The sequence below is a fragment of the Excalfactoria chinensis genome, chromosome 2 (assembly GCF_039878825.1).
Source record: "Excalfactoria chinensis isolate bCotChi1 chromosome 2, bCotChi1.hap2, whole genome shotgun sequence".
Taxonomy (NCBI): Eukaryota; Metazoa; Chordata; class Aves; order Galliformes; family Phasianidae; genus Excalfactoria; species Excalfactoria chinensis.
In genome coordinates, this window is record NC_092826.1 from 109,113,471 (window position 1) to 109,136,491 (window position 23,021).

General features: G+C 36.2%; 1 protein-coding gene across 4 annotated transcripts in view; it reads right to left on the reverse strand.

Annotated features, from left to right (window-relative positions):
* The window catches only part of TBC1D5 (TBC1 domain family member 5), a 293,172-nt gene that overhangs the window by 64,482 nt on the left and 205,669 nt on the right, over positions 1-23,021 (reverse strand). For all 4 annotated transcript variants that reach the window (XM_072328750.1, XM_072328747.1, XM_072328749.1 and 1 more), the window contains exons 15-16: positions 10,513-10,655; positions 4,567-4,673 (exon numbers count right to left, since the gene is read on the reverse strand). In XM_072328750.1, the coding sequence (XP_072184851.1) occupies positions 4,567-4,673; positions 10,513-10,655 (250 nt within the window). The remainder of the gene's footprint in view (positions 1-4,566; positions 4,674-10,512; positions 10,656-23,021) is intronic.

Consider the following 23,021-nt stretch of genomic DNA (forward strand, 5'->3'; position numbering starts at 1 on the left):
AATGTAGATTTCTCTGACTGATCATTATAGAGTGATCATGACCATAAATTGTTGCTTAAGTTTTCAGTCAGTCCCTGTAACTTCAGTCATGATGAGGTAATACAACTTATTCTAAATGTCATGGATTTAGTTAGAATTTAACAGTCTGTAAAATTTATATCACCATTTTCAGTGTCAGGAAATACCTCAGAATACAATGTTAGAAAATAGCAGCAGTGGTAATGATAATATTATTAGCATAAGTAACATTAATTTCCATTGACCAAGTACAGCCCCTTTCTTTTCCTCTTTTTAAAATCAATGGCTTATGATGAGCAGCGTCTCCATTGAATAAAACTCCTAACTAGCTAGTTTGACAGTTAGCATAATTTACTATGTTAAAATATCTGAAAGCAAACATATTTGACAAAATATTAAGAATACAGTACACTTTCACACAAAGGATGGCTGTCAGGCTCTTTGTATGCAATGTAAAACGGAAATATTCTATGTTGTGCTTTAGATTTGTAATAAGTCATTGTGATAAGGTTAACACTTCAACACAGAACAACACAGAAATAAGCACACCCAAAGATGAAAATTACTTTGCTTATGTTGCTGTATTAGAATTTTATTTGCTAAAGGGTGAAAACAGATTTGCAAAATTCACAGTTAACTTAAAACAATAGTTTTAAACCTTTTATTCCTAGCCCTGGCTGCCTTCAGGAAGGAAAGAACATCTGGTTATTTAAGGAACACAATATGTTCACATTTTCTATGACTTTTGTTTCTAATTGGGTTTTTTAATTTTTTTTTTTTTTATTTGAACAACTTTAGTTAGAACTATGTTTTTTAATCACTTTATATTTTTCTGCTGCCCTATCTCTGTATATCTACTTCTTAATTTTGCAGATTTTGCTTTGAAAATTAACAGTACTCAGTGGTTTAGATATGTGAAAAAAAATGGTAAAAATATCATGGAATATTAAATATACAGACACACGCCTTCAGAAAAAAGCCTTGCTTTATTTTCTCGTTTCACACAAACCTATTTACAAAATCCCATTCTTTCATGAGGAGCTCTACTTTAAGATTTGAAAGGACTGTAATTTCACAGAACTAACTTTCATATAAATAACTGAGGTAATAACCTGTTCAAAGAGCAGAGATGTGAAACAAATACTCTGATAAGCAGGTTAATAATATCACCCTATCTAAAGATACCAATGCTGATTTGAGGCTTTCATTAATTGAGATTAAATTCAATTGCTCTACACTGATCCATACTCAAAACTATTAAATCAGTATCTTTCAGCCCACCTATCAAAGACAGGTATTTACTTGGTTCCAGCTATTACAGATCTCTGTATTTCCCTTCAATGGCACCGGAATATATCAGGGATGTAGAACTGGGTCCACTTAGTCAAAAGCAGAGCTGTCGTAAAGAGCTGCTGTAAGGGCAAACACAAATGACTTTTCATACTACTGTTATTACTGGATAATGCTAAGATTTCTGCTGAAGTCTGATTCCACAGAGGGTCAGAAAATGCTATTTGTTCATCTGTAAGAAAAAACATAGCCTAGTTTTCTTTTGATAATTAGCTTTTCTCCTAGTGAGGACTGCAGTGAAATGCAACAAACAAAAAATGCTGGGTTCATCAAGCCACAGTTGACCTTTCCTGATAATCTACAAGGCAAATAAGTAAGGTGAAGTTTTTCTGAAGAAAACAGAAGTAGAAATAAATAATGGAAGATATCAGAGGAGCAATCTCTGATTACCACCAGAATCAGAAGATGGATGGGAAGGCCGTATCAGGTCTGTATGAACTACTCCACAACCTATGAGAGAATTACTTCTCAAGAACCTTTCAGTTTTATGTTTGTGTCATCAACCTCTCTTAGTCCAGACACCCCCATCTTCCTCTCAGTGAGACTATCTGGCATTTACCCATCTGCAAAAATAACCCCAAAATAACATTTACTAACAGGCCTTCAAAAGGCAGATTACTGTTTGCACCTATCCATGATTTCTCTACAGCATTTCCTGCCTAGCTGTGAATCAAAGCTCCAAGTGGCAGAGAGGAAACTTGCCTCAGATATTTGGAATGACACTAAACATACTTGTTACATTCAACAAATAATTAAATAAGCCACTGGACTATTGCAACAACATCCCACTTCACACATTAAAAACCAAGCAAAATCACAGAAGAAATGCAATATAGAACAATTCAGCTCTGGCTCAAAACACGGAAATTGCACCAAACTAAATGTAATTTCCCATTAGAAGCTAGAAGTTGTTGATGGAGAAATGCACAGGAAAACATCAAAGGAGGATGAAAAATCATTAAGCAATGAATTTGCTAATCATCGCTTACAAGTTACACTACTGACTAAAATCTCCTTGTCTTTTCTTCCAATCTACTTTTATCTGCTCAGGGAATTAAGGCAAACTGAATTATCTTTATGTGGAGAGCAAAAAAAAAAAAAAGGTATTCTAATTTTCCCACTTACACGAGTACATAATCTCTATATTGATTTTAGACTCCTACAGTATCCATGATGTCTTGTCGAGTCTTCCCATTCATTCTCTCTAATGAAAAATTTTGACAGAATGGGAAAATAAGTTTATAAGTAGGTCTTGGACCACACAGAATAACAAGCCACGGTAGGCAGACTCCCATTTCAGAAATATGTTGGGCTGAACCAGCATGTGCTTAGAGAGACATAATTCTTAAATTATATTTAGAAAAAGATAAAAACCAATCGAACAACAACAAAACATCAGGTACCTGCTATTGCATTAGAAATATACTTCCTTTTCTGAGCAGGAGGTAATTTTTCATGTAGACAAATCCTTCTGAATAGAAAACATTCCTTCCTTACTAAAGGAAGTCCAAGCTTGTTAATATAGCCTCAACCCAAAAACCCAATGTAAAATTAGAAGCAGCTATGAATCCCTTTAGGCTCTCTATTCTGTGGAAATCCTAGCTTTCTAATCTTTTGAGTATTTCCCAAACAGCTAAGTACAGCTCAGAAAGGAGGAACATTTGCACGAAAGAGTGTTAAGGGCTTATTCACCTGTCTGAAGGTGAATCTATCTGAAAGACACAATAAAATCCTACACCCATCATTTCTCTGAAAGGGATTTTAGGCACATCTGAGAACGCAAATTATTAGGACACCAAGGCCTTATGAGCCTGACTTCTTCACTCTGCTTCAGACAGAAGAATGAGAAGCAGAACAGTGATCAAGTTTCTTTCATAGGATGCTTGTGGCTTACTTTGGTCCATTTTGCTTATTGTATAGCTTGTATACTGCCTAGGATGCTTTGGAAGACAGTTGACTAATTAGTAATTTTTTCTTTCTTTTATCATATCCTTTTGTTAAACAACAGATTACATATGGATTGAGCTTGATATCTCAGCACAATTCCCCCCCCCCCCCCCCATGTCTTTCCTCTATAAAATAGTTCTATCATCTTGTTTTGCTCATAGAGTACTTAAATAAATGTTGGCAGTTTGATTTCACAGACTGCTGTCCAAATCTTAAGAAAAATTCTTGAGATCCAACATTACAAACTTTCTTACACACTTAAAAGATGATTTACTTCTCGTCATGAAAGAAATCTTTGTGCCCGAGAGGAATGAAGAAAACAGCTGTAAAGAATGCAGCTGTAAAGAAAGCTGATTTCTGCAAAAAACTGATACAGAAACAAAGAGACAATTTTTTTTTCTTAATCCACAAAAGTGTAAACACTGGTATTGAAGGAAATTTTGCAGAAAACAGTCAGAGTGCAGAAGCACTGAATTTTTCACTTTCAAAGGTGACTTGAACCAGGAGATGAGGGAAATCAAACTTTACACTGGTAGCCTACTAATGGGATGTGCTCAAAGACAGTTCGAAACCAGTAGCACAAATTCTGCTGTCAGCCAAAATCCTGAATATTGAAAAGAATATCGAATGCAGATTTTCCTCAAACACTTTGCCTACTGTATTGTGGATACAGAACATGTATGATAACCATATATATATACGCATGCCCTTCTAAATCAGCAAGAAGTTAATGTATTTTGTAATATAGTTGAGTGTATAAAAAACTTTAGATATATAAATTTATATCTTTATTTATATCTTTATTTCTGTGAATCTTTTCAGCTTGTTAACAGTAGATTCTCATTTTAACTTGAAAGTCATCACATATACTGTATGTGGGGAGTGTTTTAAGGATTAACAGTGATTCATCTGTAGACATCTCAAGAAAAAGGTTTTACAGTTACTAATATATAAAATACTAGTTTCCCTCAAAAGTGTACTTTACAATGAAATATAGTTGTGCAGAATTCCAAGCAAGGAAGCATAAATATCTGCACTTAACTGAGCTGAATTAACAGGATAGAATTCTTTTAGGAGTAAAGAAACTCTATTCTGTCCTTGTTTATCAGCCTCTTTCTTCAGCTAGTCAGGGGAGGAGGAACTTGAAACTATAGTCTACCCATGACAATGTAAGTTGTTATTAATGTTATAGCATTTTGAATATTCTGTTACAGAGATTCATTTCCCATGTTTACAAATCCAGCCTCTCACCTTTGGATCTCGAAGGAAAAGTGCTCTTAGGATAAGGGAGTGAACGTCTCCAATGGGAGGGTAATGCATCAGAAGTCCCAAACAGGTCTGATAATTACTTGATATCACTGCAATGAAAGTGAAAAAAGTAAAATATTACTATGTTATTTCCTGTAAGTTCATTACAGTCCAAACGTAGCTGCCTTTTCCCACATGAAGACTCTCAGAATGCAAGCAGAGCTCAGACTAAAAAATGATACTCTTACCAAGCCACTTGACTACACTTAATCCAGTATCATTAGAATAAAAAAAATGTATTACCATTAAACCTACCACTGACTATATTTCATAGACCTTTATATTAGGATTCACTTTCAGATTTAGGTGCCTAAATTTAGACACTTCTGTGTGAGGTGTGCAGTGAAACTCAGCCAGAGCCAGTGGAAATGGGGGAAATACTGTCAGTGGAGGTACAAAACCCGAAGTGGACATTGGTTTTTCAGCCACTTATTTATGGATATTTTATCCAAAGGCGTTAATATGTGAGGTAAACTTTATTTCCAGCCCTGCTTATTTGATAACTTTTCCCCATTCTGACAATTCTTTGCTGAAATAGCTTTTATCATATTCTTATGTACACAGACAGATATATGCACTCACACATGTAAATGCACATTCATATGCAAATATAAACTGAGGTAAACAACTCCCTGTTTTCTAGTAAATCAAAAAACTTTTTATGGTATGTTAAGTACAAAGGGAAAAGGTTAGATTTGCATTTCAGAAATACATAGAAAGAAAATACACTGTTAACTTTAAGTAGAATTTTTTACTTGTTTGGAAATTTTGAGGAAGTTGATTTAATATGAAGTACATTCTATACGGTTCTTTGCTTGTCATTGTCATCTTCTGTTTCTTTCTTTCTTTCTTTTTTTTTTTTTTTTTCCCAAATCAATCTCATTATGAGTGCAATTATTAAAGACATCTTTTCAGGCAGGTCTGTGTAAACTACTTCATTTCTTTTGCACCATCTAAATCCAGGCAATCCATCTGCCACAGCTGTCAAAGCAATGCCTGTTACTGGTGCTTGCACTGTGCGATATAAAGACAGACTCAAACGCTAATAATTATAATGAAATTCTTAACAAACTACTATTCTGAGAACTTTAGCTGTAACAAGAAATACTTCTAATCAGGCTTCCACACCAGAAAAGATCCTTGCAAACACAGACTTATTTTGAATCAATAAAAGGCAAAATAAATGATTGTTCCGTGGACAGAGAGATTTAAATGCTTTACATTTTTTTCTTTCATGTGAATAAGCCTCATATCCTCCTGTACCTTTCCTCCCTCAACAAGAGGATTATGGGGGAAAGATGCAGGACTGGGCAAAATGAATAATTATAATCTGTGTAGGGAACCACTTTATCATCTTCATTTCCGTTGCTGATCCGACAGCTTGTAATTTCATACATCTGCTTTCATTTGTAAAGCACTCACTTATCCTACTCATTCTTTATCTGTTCTGCCTGTTCTTTTCCTATCCTTTGTTTTTCTTGTTCATATTCAGGTACCTGTTTTTTTTTTCCTTCTTGAAGTCACAGAGCTGGCATAATGAACACAGCACAATGGTCTCAGTCAGAGATCTTTCAGAGGAGCATAATACCAGCACCGCATATTACATAACCAATCCAATTCTCACGTGTAAATCAAATTTCAGATACCGTACTGCCGTTATGATTATACCTTTTTACCAAAGCAAATAAAAATACTGACAATGGATAGCAAATTATATGTACTTTTATAAATGATAGGTATTAAATCCAACACATTTCTGTTTCGAGCATATCAGTACGTGTTCTACTTTGCAATGGAAAATTGATTAAAATTATTCTTCCTTTATTTCTCCTGGAAGAGTTATTTGCTGTCTAACTGATACAAAGAAAAGTAAATATTAAAGAAATCTGATTTCTTTCAACAGCGCAGACTTGAACCCTGAGAAAAACTGATATTTTCAAACAGAAGGCACTTACTCTAACTAATCATTTTTTGAAATGTAGTACAGAGAAACAATTGAATAATTAATAAAAATCAAACTGTTGAGTCGTGACCTTAGTCCCCTGTGCTCCCTAAAAGTTCAGTTTTAAAATGAATCCCTGCCATCACAGCTATGTTTAAAAAACTCAGACTTTAATGAGGAAGGCCTGCTAACTTTTATATTTAAGTATTTTCTCACACATTCAGCTGTCCCTTTTTCATGTAGAAACTGTTACAGAAGAGAACATAGTTGCCAGTGTTCTATTTGCCAGACAATCTTGTGTTAAAGGGATTAATTTGCTGAAACACCTCTTTGTATGCTTTGTTTCAAGAGTGAGCTCCCTTTGGCTTTTAAAGCCAAAGAAAGCAGCAATTTTCTTAAAAATGATGCAGAGAATAGCAAGTCCCCCTTTTCTGTAAATGAAGAGTTAAAAGGATTTCTAAGAATCAAACCCACTATGAAGTTTCTGGAGGAAGAGTCTACAATACCAATTTCTCCTGTCTCAGCAGTAGCTGGATGGTGCTATTGCATATAGCTGAAAGACCATCCACTGCTTTCTCATATAGGCTTGATGCTTGCCACTCTGTGCTTGTCCTTCACTCATCACCTTTGCAAGAGTCACACCTGGATCTGACTCATAGTGTGAAAACCAGTTTTCACTTTGCAAAAGAATAATGTGATTGGTATTTCTAGGGAAAGCAGCAGAGAAACTCCTGTGATAGAGAAAACAACCTTATTGCCTTTTGATTAATACTTGTTATGCAGTGCCCAGAGGAACATTAAGTTGCTTTCTCTTCTGCTTTAGATGAGACTGACTTTTCTCTATTGGTCCAATAACCATTACTGGATGCAAGCACCAGTAAAAAAAGTGGAAAACTAACTGTACCTGTCCTCAATCAAGCCTTAATTTCCTGCCACCTGTCATTTGTTCAGAGTTTTACGTCTGATGCTGCCAATCCTGTATGAAGATGACTTCCTAACCCAGGAATGCTGTGACTACTTTCCCCTGCTGCTTCACGCATTGCTATGTTCTATTTAGTAGCCCTAAATTGAGTTAAACATAGATTATGCGAACATCTTGCACTATAACAAAAATAACAAATCAACTCCTCTAAGAAGAGGCTACGGCTCCTTTATTTCTCTTAAAATATTCAGGGTGCTTTTAGGTAAGAAAAGATATATGCTAATAATGCTCATAACTAGTCTTTCTTATCAAGTGGGAACTTGATAAAAGTATACTTATTCAAACACTCATGAGTCAAAATTAGATCCCTGTGTAATAATAGTAAATAATACACCAAACATAGACAGACCCTCCAGGTGTATTTATTTTTATCCATCTTGAAGGGAAGGGAAGTATATAAAATACACATACTTTCTTTGCACTGAGCCTTCCCTTCCATTCTGATCTGATGAACAACCGCTCAAATTCAGTCCATGTCAGTGAAAAATTAGTAACACTGTCATTGTTCAGATTTGACAGATTTTTAAACAAAAGGTTTTTATTTTATTTTTTTCCCTGTAACTGTTTTTTTCCAAAGAATCTCAGAAAATCATTTATTAAATCTCATCGATAGTTTGGTACACAACCATACACTTGGTCTGTGAAGATTACCACTGCAAGAATAAGGCTCTGTGTGGATACAGATGTTAAACTGAACAGAGCTGTTTACAGAATAGCTGTATACATCAGTACGTACCGGCAGTCTTTAAAACGACTAAGTCATTTCAACTATATTTTGTGTACGCACAGTAATCAAGCAATCAAAACGTTACACTCATTAAATAATAGATAACTTGCATAACATAATTTTAAAATATAATGATAATAATAAGAAATATATAGCAGATAAGCTACTTTCTGAAAACCACGTCCTTCTCAATACAATAAGAAAACCAAAAAATATCCAGCAGTTCCTAAACCAGCTACTCCTTCTCAGTCCAAAACGTGATGCTATAAAAGCATTTGCATCACTTTTAAACTCTCAAATGCTTTCAGTAATTTTTTATTATTATTGCTTATCATTTCTTAGGATTTGTGTTATTATTTTCATTGTTTCAGTGTTTTCAAATCGAAAGTTTCCAGATGGTTTATTTACAGAAGATCAATATCACGGAGGATTTTGAGCTAACATTTCCTTTCAGTAAATGAAGTTGTTAGAAACGTATTTGAAAATGAACTCTACCTCAGCTCAAATATTAACATAAATGAGAGGGAAGACAGAAACAAAAATCTTTTACAGATAGACAAGGAAAGCTGTCTTTTATAAAACCATGAAACCTCTGAGTTCGACATTAACAATATATTCAACTTCACAGCACTTCTGATGGGGCATGATGGGGCATTTTGTTTACCAATCCTACTAAGCTTAGAGTAACCGATTAAGCCCAACTGTGGAAAGAAACATACTTCATTTTAGCTGTCCTGATGAGATATATTTGCCTACCATCCAAGCAAATGTACTCAATGTTAAAGATATTTACTACTTTATTATTAAAGCTGGGATTTCAGAGAAAAGAGGAAGACTGATTTCATACAGATACCTGAAATACATTCTTAGCTCACTTTTTTAGTTACCTCATACTGATACTTGCATGTCAGAACGACAAAGCAAAACAAAACAACTCCAAAACAATCTTCTCTCCCCTAGGAGAGACAGAGTGCTTACAAATATATTTCTAAAGTGTTTTTAAAGAGAAATGATGGCACAAAACAAAATGGTGATGTTAAGAAATATCTTTACATATATCTGCACCATATATCCATGCCAAAATTTTAAGGATTCTTTCAGTTTACTGTGTAAAACAGACTGAAATTTCAGACCATACAGATTTGGAATTATAGAATCCTGAAACAGAACCGTTTGTTTTGAAATCTCATTGCTGAATTAAACAGCCACTTTTAGAGGAACGTAAGGCAGCTCTATATGCTGAATGTTTATTAAAAAGCAACCAAAAAAACCCACATGAAGTTCTGTGGCAGGCAATGAAATGACAGTATGATGTGTAAAGTACATGCGTGTTAAATTTTCAAGATTGGGCCCTAAAATAGGAACCACAGAAGCTGAAAACTTTATGTGTCCTAGAATACAAAATTGTGTCAAATATGTGACCTTGTTAGAAGCTAAAACTTACAGATTGTATATAATTAACACTGAACAGCATGCTAAAGAATTCATATATTTAATGACAGACATGCATCTGACTGCAAAACACATACTTTGCTGTGGCAAAACTCATATATAGAATTTTCTGCAAAATATGATGAGGCATAAATTAAAATCTTTTAAATAAGCATTATATATCTTCTTCCTCCCATTCAATTACATAAACTAGTGACACTTTTGGGATCTTCCTTTAACCCAACTTCATGTATTTTTTGCTCATTAGCCTCCCTTAAGGACTTCACCTTAGCACATAATTTCATGTATAATGAAATAAAATGAAAGCATCAGTTTTTTGAAGACACCACTCTAGCATAGAATAGATGTATTTTGTAATTGTTACTCATCTTTGCATGTACATTTCCTTCAAGATATAACTTGGAAAATTATGAGTCATTGTCTTATGCATTTTCACAGAACAGCAAAAGATGCATTTCCAGCATCAGAAGCTTTACTCAATTCATCATCTTTGTCAGAAGGTGGAGCTCTATACATACCTGAGTCGCTTCCTGCATATACAGCCTGCAACTCCATAGAAAAACACAGAACTACTCAGAAAACAAACCTGCATTTAACTCTCAGATACAATTTGTTTCGTAAATACAGCAGACTGCATCTGAAAACAAATGGCTTCTCTCATGGCATCTAAAAGGACTTTTAGCTTGTTAAAAAAATCACAACGAAATTTAGCATTTCTTGAGCCCCCTTTTTCTGTGAAAAAATGGGTTGGCATTCTTAAAAGATCATGAGAAAAGTGATACTCACAGGCATCTCTAATATATAACAACATGGCTACAAAAATGTAGTCAACTAAATTCAGGGTGATGCTATCAGCAAAAAGAGCGTCCCAGACAACAAGAAGGTCCTGGAGTGGGAATTCACGTCCAAAGAGGAGCCTTACCCACCGCCTGAAAAACAGAAAAGATGTGAGTTAGTTATACCCTTCCATTTTGACAAATATTGGGAAGGCAGTATATATATACCACAGGATCAACTACAACCAAAGCATTTTACTAGCAAATTTTGCAAATTTTGACGGTCTATGAGAATTACTTACCTAATTGTCTTTTTGGAAATGTTATTGTATCTACATTAAGGGAAGCAATATGTTACCGACTGTACTGGTTTACTGATTACTATTACGTAGGTTAAACTGAAAAGAAAGATCATACCAATCCTACATACTTTATTTTTGAGCAACTCATTGAAGATGGAAGTGAGAACCACGTTATGCAAGAATGGCCTGGAACAGGGAAGCTGGGTGAAGCCAGTGGTTTATAAAAGCCCTGAAAAGCCCTGGCAAGTGAGAGTCAGTTGAAGGCAGATGACAAACAGCAGTGAAAATGGATCAGGCCACACTTGCTCTGAAGAGCCTTCCTCCCTGTTTGTGAAAGCAGTGTTTGCAGCTCCACGGAAAATATGCCACTGATTTTTTTTTTTTTTAAATTAAATATCATTTAAATCTTTATCAGATTTAGTGATAATCTGCAAGTAGACTACAGCATTAACTCCTGATAAGACCTCTGCTGTTTTCATACATAGAAAAAAGTGAAAATCTATCTTATTAAGGCAACATTTGCTTGAGACAGGAACACTGAGATGCAGAAGAAAATTTCTAAGGCTTTCTCATTCCCAGTTCTGGCCCTCACACTGACCTACATGCTGACCTCGAGACGGGCGCTTCCCTTCCCTATTCCAAAACAAAACCACTACTTCGGTATCTTCTTAGCTAGCAAGAATTTTCCAAGGTTGCTATTGTAAAAGCTGAGAAAGAATTAGTACATCAATCCTAGAATAATTATTACAAAATGGACTTAAAAATAATGAATTACGTTTATAGCTGGGATATGCAAATCACTACTCATGCAGAATCTGTTTCTTCAGTGACAAAAAAAGACTGATTGTGAATTTCTGCTAAGCAAATTGAGTCATTCTATTAAATTCACAAAACTTTCCAAAAAGGCAACTAGAAATTTTATCAAGACTAGTTTCACTCATAAAGATTTGTGTTTAAACACTTTTGTACCAGAACTTGTTTCAAGGCATCTGTTATTCTTTTTTGTTTGTTTGTTTGTTTTTGCTTTTGTTTTTATTCCAGTAATAAAAGTTCACTGCTGCACAAATGAATTTCAACAAGTCAGGTGAGAGACAATCTGCATTCTCTTACAACAGAAATTAATAGTCACTGTTTTGTTAACTGAGGTTTTGTTCATTCAAACTACTGTACACTCTGTCGCAGGAACTGTATATATAAGCTATAAAAATGCCCATGTTACAGATGTAGAGACCACTGTACAGATTATTATTCCCCAAATGTTCCCTTTTAAAAGTGAATGTGTTTTCGAAAAAAAAAAACCAGTCTCATCTAATTGTAAGGTCTTGTAACTTCTTCTTTTAGCACTGTAATTATAACAGCTACAATATTAGTTATGACAAAACCAAATCCCGGTATTCTCTTCTCTGATCAAACCCTTTTCCTAGAAAGACAAATTTTCAGGCTGCAGAAAGCAAAGTCAGAAGACCTGTTAACAAAATGCAGGGCTCCTCTAGCACGAGGGCTGCTCTGAAAGTAATGCATCTTATTTAATCACTTTGGCTCGTGACATCAGATGATGTTGGTGGTATGGCAGTATGGTGGTATGGAGTCTTCCTGCCAATATTCCCTTGCATTTTGTTGCTGTGCAACAGATTGCAGCAGAGGGGCAGTGTGACAGAACAGCATCTGGCATGGAAGTGCATACGAAGGAAAGGTGTGGAATTGAATTCCTCCATGCAGAAAAAAATGGCACCCGTTGACATTCCTTGATGCTTGCTTATTGTTTATGGAGATCAAACAGTGGATGTGAGCACAGTGATGCACTGGGTGATGTGTTTCAGCAGTGGCAACAGCAGGTCACTGCTGCTGGTGCAAATTTTTATAAAGCATGGCAAACCGGCTCTTCTTCACTGCTGGTGAAAATGTACAGCTAATGGTGGTGACTGCGTTGAAAAACAGTGCTTTGTAGCTTAGAATTAGGTCTATCAAATAGTGTTATTGTACTCTTTGTGTCTGCTGTATTTGCCATGGGAATAAATACAGGCATTGCTTCTGGAGTGACCTTTGTACATTTCATACCATGTCAGCTCTAACAGGGATTTTACCACATGGCAGCATGTTACCCTACAGTGTCTAGCCTACAGGAGACTATTACCCTATGGTGACACAAACATTACCCAAACACTGTGTGAAGCCTATTGCTTGCATTAACAACTGCTCCCACCTGTAAAACCACAACTTTAATGTTAAACAAACTGTTAGGAACGGAATTACAGCTAAGCTTGAAGCATTCGAGCTGACTTTGCCTGCAACTACCCAGACCTCATGCAGAAGCTTTGCTAACCGTCTAATACACTTCAAGGGAAAAAATACACCACGGTGTAATGGGATTTGTTATTAGTCTTTTATTAGAAATCTCTTTTGCTTCTTTACTACTTCATTATGCAGTGTTAATCGTTCGTAGATGCAGGTTTATTCTACTCAAGCAGAAGTCATTCCTTTTTTTTCTTTCTGCTGCTTTTACACTTTCTCCTGGGAAAATTAATTCTCAGTCCCCAGAGGTATCATGTTTCACAGATGTAGGCTGCTGAAGAACAACTGGACTTCCTTTTGCAACCATAATATTATCGTTAATTATTTGAATGCTCCTGTCCTAAAGGGAGCATGCAACTCATACTGTTCTAAATGCATATGTACTAATTGCTCTCTTATTTTCTTTAGCAGTGTTTAGCTCTTAGCATCAATAAACCAAGGACTGTATTGCTTATGAACCACGCTGTCACAGGACTTCATTCAGCTGAAAAAAGGTTAATTCCTTAAAGTAACTGTCCATACTGAAAAGCTGTCTTTCAAATGAGCACGTTTCCCTTGCTTTTACAAATATTTACAGAGAATTTCAGAAACACTTAATAATTGCATTGGACATGAGAATCTTCTTTTTCTTTTTTTTTCTTGAGATGGCTGTCTGTGGTTTAATTATTGTTCTGTCCTGTTAATCTTGCCTTACATCTGTTACACCTGCAGACTGTGAGGCTCACGATAGTATATCTTTTATTGCGTGCTATTGTGCAATAATTCATATTTTACCAGGCACCCTTAGCCATTAAAATCTGCACAAGCACAGATTCTTTAAAGCCAGTAATATACCAAGGTACTACCACCTACACTGTAGCATATGTAACTGTATCTTCTACTTTTAATTTCTATATAATTAAAACAATATTCTCAAGACATCAGTAATTGCTCGCAATAGATAATGATTCATTAATGACCTTACATACGGAGAAACCAGGAGAAAATTGTGCTCTAGTAAAGCCATTAAATAAGGCAATGATCCAGCTTTACCAGCTTTAACTAAAACCACAACCATACTGACTGGGACTTATCAGACTATTCTCCAAGCATTGATAAAATTAACTTATTTCAACTACAGACAGATTTACTGCTGCATATGCGTAGCTGGCTATTTTCTCTGTCTTTTTGGAGAGAATTCTTAAAAATAAAGAAGAAAAAAATGGTTCCACACAAGGCATTGCCGAGAGCTTAGGAGTGTTTATAAGGACAAAACATCACTAGGAAATCAGTAGGAGTCTGATAAACCACTGTGTCAGGAGAGGCCAGGCATGGCCTGGGACACGGAGCACACACTGCAGCTGCTCCTCACCCATTCTGTGGATACTTGGGAATGATTCTGTGCAGAACCCATGATTTGTCAATAAGATGCCTAAAAACTTCTACTGTAATAGTCTGATTTCAGTCAGATATGCTTCTGTTAAGCTTAGTCTTCAGCACAATTCCTATCCCAGCCCTATGCACAGGGCTTGTTTTTTTGTTTGTTTGTTTGTTTGTTTGTTTTTTTAATTCATTGATACTTTTCATTAGAAGAAGATAAAAAATATAATTCTTCCCTTGCTAATTTTTTCTTTTTCTCCAAATGGTTTGTTAAGACCTGAAGTGAAAGTAATAAGGTCTCTGGTATTTCCTTTTCCTGTGCATATTAGAAAAAAAAGAAGCCTACATTTGATGGCCCCTTGGTTGGTCCAAGCTCAGTACAACGCAACTTTTCACAGAGCATGTTCTCTTCCTAGCCCTCACCACTGACCCACCTGTGCAGAATTCACCCCCCTCTGCACCCCAGTGCCCTGTGTAGGAAATGGTGCTGGTGTGTGCTGTCCCCTGCAGCTGGCACCACTCAATGCCGTGCTGGATGAGGATGCTGCCATCTGATTTCCACTGCCTGCAAGGCTCACTATTGGATGTCCTCTGGAGAAAGAGAGGGTCAGTTAAGATTTTGCAGGACATCTTCATTTTCAGTACAAGTTTTTCTGCTTTCTTTAAATAAGACAATTAATTAATTGGATCAAGTATTGAAAAGTACACCATCTTATCAAAACTAAGCACTCAAGAGCTGAGAAATGCCAAAATTGACATCAGTTGTTTACTGACTGAGAAAATTACATGTAGACTCTGTCTCTTAAGCTCTGCCATGAATTATGATCAAGCAAACATTTGTAGCTATCACAATTTACTATGTCAAGTCATGGTCAATAATCTAGGAGAAAGTGTAGCAGCACAGACATTGGCTGTGATCTACTTTTATAAAAATAAGATATGGAGAAAGGATGAGGAGCAACAGTGTTCAAAAGGATTTTAAGCTGTATGGAGAATCAAGAATTTAATAGTTCAGTGTCAGGCAGTGAGTACCACTCTGGGCATAGCCAGTAACTCTGCTCTGTGGTCAGACACTTGCATTCCCCACCTGAGGACTCCTGTGTGGGATGCTGGGCAGGCTGTGTTAGTAGCCGGCCAGTCATCTGCTACAGGGCCTCCACTGCTGCAGTGGGGCTGGGAGCGCTTGTATGGAGAACAGCAATCATAGCTGCAAATGCACAGTAAAAGCACCCTCAACAGAGAATATTCGATACCAGAAATGGTCCCTGGTTTGCTGGTTGCCAATGTGAACCTGAAGGGAGACGGGTAAGTTCAATCAAGGGATGAAACGTTGAAGATGTCAGGAGGTTTCCTTTCTTCTAATGTCACAGAGGGGACCAACCAAGACAAGTTTCAGAAGCTCTTCAGCCTACAACTGTTAACGCCATTCACTGCTCCAGCGATCTGTCTTCTTAGTAAAACTTGTTTTATTAAGACTCCTGTGGTTTCATACAGTTGAGGGATCTTGTACGGAATGCCCTAAAGAGATTAATAAAGCATTCAAACAATACAACAAGACAGCAAAGGAGACGTAACTTGTTGTTGTTTGTTTTTAACTGGGGATCCTTTCTACAAGAGTCTCGTTGGAAGGGCAGTACTGTTCATGGTGCATGGGAAGCTCTTAAGGAGTCCAGATGACAAGAACAGAAGAGGTACTAAGTGTAGCCATTAACAAAGGGACATTTCTACAGTAAACAAAGGCCTACCAAAATTCAGAGTTTCATCAGCATACAAAATCCGAGTATAGCCAAAACACTGGTGTAATAAGATATGTCAGAAACTCATCACATCACTCACTTTCAGAAGCTTCAGAAGTTTTGCTTTTAAGAAAACCTTATTAAAGAAGGTTTTTCCATTAAAAAAGGGAGATTGTAATAATTATCTCCCTCTTGTGATTTGCTCTTGTTGGCAAACGCCCTTACTGCTGTCTTAAGTCAGAACAATTGTAATGCACTCGCAAGAACGTGCTTAATGAAAAATATGCCATTGCATCTTTAAGCAGTAATGCTTTAAACTGCTAGGATACGCTGCTATAAAGCATAGAACCTATTAGCCAGCTTTGGGTAGATTTCTGTTCTAGTACCTAACTAATTTTAGGTGACCTGTTTTGTCACCAGTGCTGCCCCTGGCTGCAGACTTTTCTTGCTGTCACATACGGATGCTGCCAACCTGCCAACAACTCCGGGTGTAGTACCTGCTGCCTATCCTTGACAGAGAGATGCCAATCTCCCTTCATGTTTGTGCTATGGTTTTCCTCCTTGATGCAGTCCCAGTCTGCTGTACCATTATGAATGGAGACAGTCCCAGTTTGCTGTACAACATTTGTTCTGGGAGCTTCTCCATGTAAGCCTGTGGGAATCCACTTAATGCTGACAAATGATGCATTTTTCTCCTTCACACGGCCATTCTAGTACGCATGTTTCTCCATGTCAAGTGTCATGTCACTCTCCAATGATGCCTCAGTGAGAAGGAACTTGCTTAAAGCAAGCATTTTTACAAAGAAAAGTATCAATGACTGTACTCACTACAATTGATTCCAGATTTTAAACTTCTGCTGAACATCCCTATTCCACAGTTAACTGAGTGGTAACTGAGTAAATGGAAACAGTCTAAATGGAAAGAATTAATACTAAAAAAGGCTGTCCCACTAATAATTATTCCAGCAGCATTGCTCTCTCAAATTTCTGTACATTAGCTCTTTTGCACTCTAATACAACTATTTTCAGTCTTTTCTTGAGCAGAATTAGACAAGTAATATACAAAATGATACAGCAAAAAAGCATTTATAATATACACCAAAAGATTGCCATAAGCAGCCAGCCACTCCCCACTAGGCCCCGGAGGTCTCATAATCAAATATATAAAAAAACCACAATTACTAGTACACCGATACAGAAGCCCAGATATCTGGTCCTTTTCCACACTTGAATCTTGGTTGCACATTATTCCAAAATTCTGGATATATATCATATAACTTTGTATCAGTGACTGTTTGATAAAGGTAAGAATTCAGAATAATGAACGCTCAAATCTTGGGTTGCAAATGTATTTGACTGATCTTGGTCTAAAACTCCAATAAAAATGATCAACTCAAACAAGGCTTTAGCTTATATGTAAAATATCTCACCTTCTTTTTATTAAAAAGACAACTTTCTTTTATTTTTTATTTTTCTCTAGGACACTTCTAATTTCTCAGCATATTCAAATTCTTTTTAAAGAGGTAGTTTTATTTTCAGGTTTTGTTGATGGTTCCCACATAAAATTTACAGTGGCCAATTTCTGGTAAAGCTTCAATCTAAATTTATTTGCAACAGTAATTAACAATAACGTATTTTAAGAACAGTGGCTGCTTTCATTATCAGTTCTATCCTCCATAAGCTTTAGCTTGCTATATGATGTTGGTTAGGTTACAGATACTTCTTTACACAGTGTAGGAGGCAGTTTAAGACTGCAAGTCTGTGGAATAGAACAGTAAAAATACCTTCTCTCATTAGCTTGTTAACTGATTTAAAAAATGTTTTGATTAGGATCAGAGAGAAGACTGCAACGGGATTTGTATAACACTAGAAACTTCAGAAACGGAGCTAAGAACTTGAATGTGAAAAGAAAAAACAGAAACGGTTGTCCACTCTCTCAGAGAGAAAAATGGATGATTTGCATTAAGGCAGTATTTAACAAACTCTTTGCAGTGGGAGGAGAGAACGTCATTGCTTAGTTTCTCCTAAACCCAATGTAAAAAAATTTCAGTATTTCACATACACAACACCTGTGTTTGTATAAACACTAAAGACATCACATCAAGTTACTGGGATATAACAATTTACTGATCAGTCATCACTGGGGAGGATGAATTAAACTGTCCTATTCCTGGAGTTACCTGCAGCAAGAGGGACCATGATAATAATAGTAGTTTCTGCCATTATTAATTTTTTAAAAAGACGTAAGAGCTAGACATTTGTCAAGATTCTTTGGTCAAGTTTGTTGTCAAGTTGACAACACACATCAAAGAACAAGGTTACTCATCTATTTTTCAAATGTTGGGCAGAAAACCGTTGTAACAACACTAAGGATTCAGCTGCCACACTGTGATTCATTTAAGAATTACCTGGGCTAACCTGTGATTTTATTCAGTGTAAAGACACTGAACAATACTACTGTGTTTCTGCAAAATGACTAAATTTTAACAGCTTGGGCAATGCCCAGATTTAAAAAGCAAGGTTTAGTATGATAAAGTTATGGTGATGAACTAGAATGACCAAAAGGGAGTGTTACAATCTGCAGTAAGAAAACCTTTTGAAGTCAAATTATTAAGTGCAAGGACTCTGGGACTTCATCTCTGATAAAGACATAATTTAATGACTAATACGCACTCAGAAGAGAAAAATCTAACATGAAGACGTGCCTACTGAATTCTTGCTGCTCTTGTATCTGTGTAATTCAAACCTACAGCACTAAGTACTAATGATACATGTACAATTACATGTACAATTTGTTTGGAAAATCGCTGCAGAGTAGCAAAAACATTTTCTTTTTTCAACAAAAATAATTACAGGTGAATGATTTTAAACACTATTTGCTGCAATAAAGCTATTGAAACAAAAGAGGCACTTCTAAATTAGTGAAGTTCCTACTGATATCAGCTATTAGCAATTAGGAACTCCAACCCCCAAGTTTTCCATCTTTAAACAGCGATGATTAAATTTGGTTTTAAAGTGGAGAAATTATATTAGAAAAGCAACTCTCAGTGTTCTAATTGAAGCACAGTTCTTAAGATGATAAAATAAATTTGCTAATAGCTTTATCCATTGATTCAAGATGCATGCAGTAGCTTTAAAAGATACACAAATCCTTTTGTACAGTCTCTTCAGAATAGGAATCCTACAATGCTTCATTGATCCATAATGTTAAATGTCCCAGAGTTAGTATTTGTCTCTGTAGAACCTACTTGAACAAGATGTAGTCTAAAAACTGTTTATTTTAACGTAGGAGGAGGAAGGAGAATTTTTTAATAACTTTAAAGTAAACAAGAAAGTAGTGATAAAATATTATCAAGTTTCTGTTTTTCTGAGAGTATTAAAAAAAATGCCTTTTTGTCCATTAAAAAATGGCATCTACAACTGAATCACCTTTCTGTAACTCTGCATTGCAATGTTATAACAGATGAACTTTTTTTTCTGGAATGCTAAGTAAAACTTACAATAAAACTTCCAGGAGACAAAACTTCTTTTAATTCTTCATTAGCTATCTGCCTATGAAAAACAGGCTGTATTCAAGCTAACAAGGCAACATACCTCTGACCACCACCAGTTTATCAATTCATAAGAGCCTTTCTTTCCTTCTAATTCTACTTATATTTAAATAATCTCTGTATGTACAAATTTTGTTTGCGTATTTTCAATGAATGACTGGAGTACCCAGCTTTACAGCAACTTTGCAGATGAAGCAACTCATAGAAATTCCACATTTTGAGCTAATGCCTGCAGCGGCCAGATCACCTCCATGGCAGCCCTCTGTGAAGGAAGAACTAGGGTTCTTCTTCTTCTCATCATGGTGTAAGACATATTTCAGTGACTCTTTCCCCTTGAGAGTCAAAAATATACCTAAAATTGACAGAATTCTCACCTACTGCCCAAATTGAGGACGTATGCATATCTCTTTGTACTTAAGTACAGAACATTTCCAAATCTCTTGGTGGCTTTCCACTGCAAAGAAGAAATTTATTTATTTTTTGAAATGAGGAGAGAAGATTTATATCATTACTGAATGCAATATTATATCTACTGTACGCTCTAAAACTAAATTAAGAAGCTGTTCAGAGGCCATGCATGGAACAGTCCATTTCAATCTATTAGTCTAGCTAAATGCCTTCATATATCCAACAAAGGGAGTAATCATCATCAATCTGCCAGTTTTAGTGACCAGTCAACTACATGTTGATATGTGCATTGAGGAAAAACAAGCATTTTTTTCCTGCTGCCATACCTCTGAACGTAAGAACTGAGTGAGGCTATTCCAAGAGGCAGCATAAAAAATGTTGATTTAGCTGCTTAACATAAATAAAAGAATTAGAATTGACACTTTATTTATAACCTTAGTTCTGAGGCAGAATATATAAGTATATATATAAGAATATATATAATATATATATAAGTTTGGAGCCTGATTCCATTATCAAGGCAAATAAGAGTATGGAAGTTATATTTGGTGTAGCTGTTTACATCTAGCAATATCGATATATTAAGACACAGATACAACTCAGTTTTTCCCACTTAAAAAAAAAAAAAAAGTAAAAAAAAGTTTTCATTTTCATTTTATACACATGTATCAATGTTTGCTAACTTCTTCTGCCTTTAAGTTTATGGTATCATTACCAAAAGCCTTCTTTTCATCTAAACAGTTAAAAAATGCACAACATATTTCAGGCCATTTTATTCTTTTCATACATACTCCAGAAAAGTAATTTTATGTATTAGCTACAAGAATAAGAATTCCAAAATTTGTGACGCAAAGTACCTATGGCTGGTGGAGTTCTGTGTTGTGTAGCTGCGTTTGTATGGAAACATTGCATCTTTTAAGAGGTGCACAAGGGGCTTAGTGGTCTCATTTAGCTACCTATGCGACCCTACGGAAGGCTTGCTAGCGGTAAAACACTCTGGTGGCAAACTGCTAATTCATTAATTAACTATAGTATTTGCTGGAAAGGAAAGCATTAAACAACACTGCACAGAAAGTGCAATTGTGGTTGTTCCACATCCCCGTCTGCAGTATGTGTGGCAGAGGCAAGCGATGCCTACGCTGTTTCTAATTATTCCAATTATCATGGCACACTATGAAAACTTGATTAATAACACTGAAGATATTGTTGTGGCAATTAGCCATATGGTTGAGGGACTTTATTCTGTCACGATTTAGCCATTAGCATCTACTTATGTTTGTCAGAACAGTGCATCCGTGACAAGTTGAAGTTCCGCTCACCTTGCCGAGTCCCCTGTGAGCAACACTAGAGAACTGTTTATTCCTGGGAGCCCCTCGCCTGAGTAAATTTTTCATGTGGCATCCGGTCTGACTGGGGACAAATGTCAAGTAGCTTATGCGACGACCCATCAAGCCAGGCTCGCTCTGCAGAAGGCTCCTAGCAAATAGCTTGTCAAAGCAGGCTTCTTTCAGAGGAGGATTTGACCAGTAAAATTAGTGTCAAATGCCTTGTATTGGATGTTTTCAATGGTTAACCATTCAGACAGCACACACCTTTCCTTATTTACACATGATGAGATGTTCTATTATGATTTTATACACCTATGAATTACATATTACTGCTTGCTTGAAATGTATAGCTAGAAGCAGAGGGACCACGGGGCAGCGCTGCTGACACTCTGGTCAGCTGAACTGACAGGTACATAAGATAGCAATTTCATGAGCTGCCTTCTTACAGTACAAAATATATGTTAAAAATAGTGCTTATTTTAACAGTCCTTTCATTCTGTAGCCAGAATATTGGCTCTAAGTGTCACTCTTATGCACAAGGAAAAGCTTTAAACATTTACTAATAACAGAAGGCTGACTTTATTCTTCCTGAAAGAATAGCAGCAGTCTTACCGTTTCTCTAACACTTCTTGCAAATCAGTGAGTGCAAATGTGTTTGCATCTGTGCATCACTCAAAATCAAACTGTTTGCAATCAAAGACAACTTCAAACTTGACTACTTGTCCACAGTTAGGATGCAACAAGTTAGTCCTTATTGAAAGGAGTAGGAAGAACTATAGAATTAGCATCTGCTGCAGAGGGAGGCTATATATCAATGCTGCTCCAAAAGTAATGCCTCTTATTTTATTACGATGGTCTACAACTTCAGAAACAGAAGATCTGCTGCATATTTACACATTTGAAATAATAGACTTCTCAAAATCTAATTTGACCTCTGCTGTCCTTTTTATCCTTTGAAATGTTTCCTTCAAACTATATTTTAACTTACTTCTTAAGATAAACATTTTTCTGAAGCTACAACTACTCAGTGCTGACGAAAGAGGCACACAAGGGACTTTTCAGAATTGATTTTTGGCAGCATTAAGTGGACCTGACATCCTACTCCTCTGCCGTTTCCTATGATTGGCAAATGCAGATAGGAGAAGTGTCCATCTCATAGCGTAGAGGTGAACAACTGCTCACTGGAAGGATTTCCATGAATGCAGGTAGGCTCGCTCTTTAGCAGACTGCTCCTGAGTTTCTAAAGAAACACAGACAGGGGGGACAGATGTGATCAGAAGCACAATAAATGATACCTGAGTCAAGGTATGAAAAGGAGGGGCTGGATGATAGCTGTTATCTAAAGGCTCATATATGAGCTGACCATGCTCTTTTCTGTTCCAAAAGAATGATGCTACAATATTACTGGAAGGTAGGAAGCTAGAAACATGCCCACTGCTACAACCATTCTGGTGGAGCCACATGCATTTGTCTGTTAAACTAAGGATCATCCCATGCAACATAACATCTAGTGCTGGAGAACAGCTGCCAGACTGACTATTTC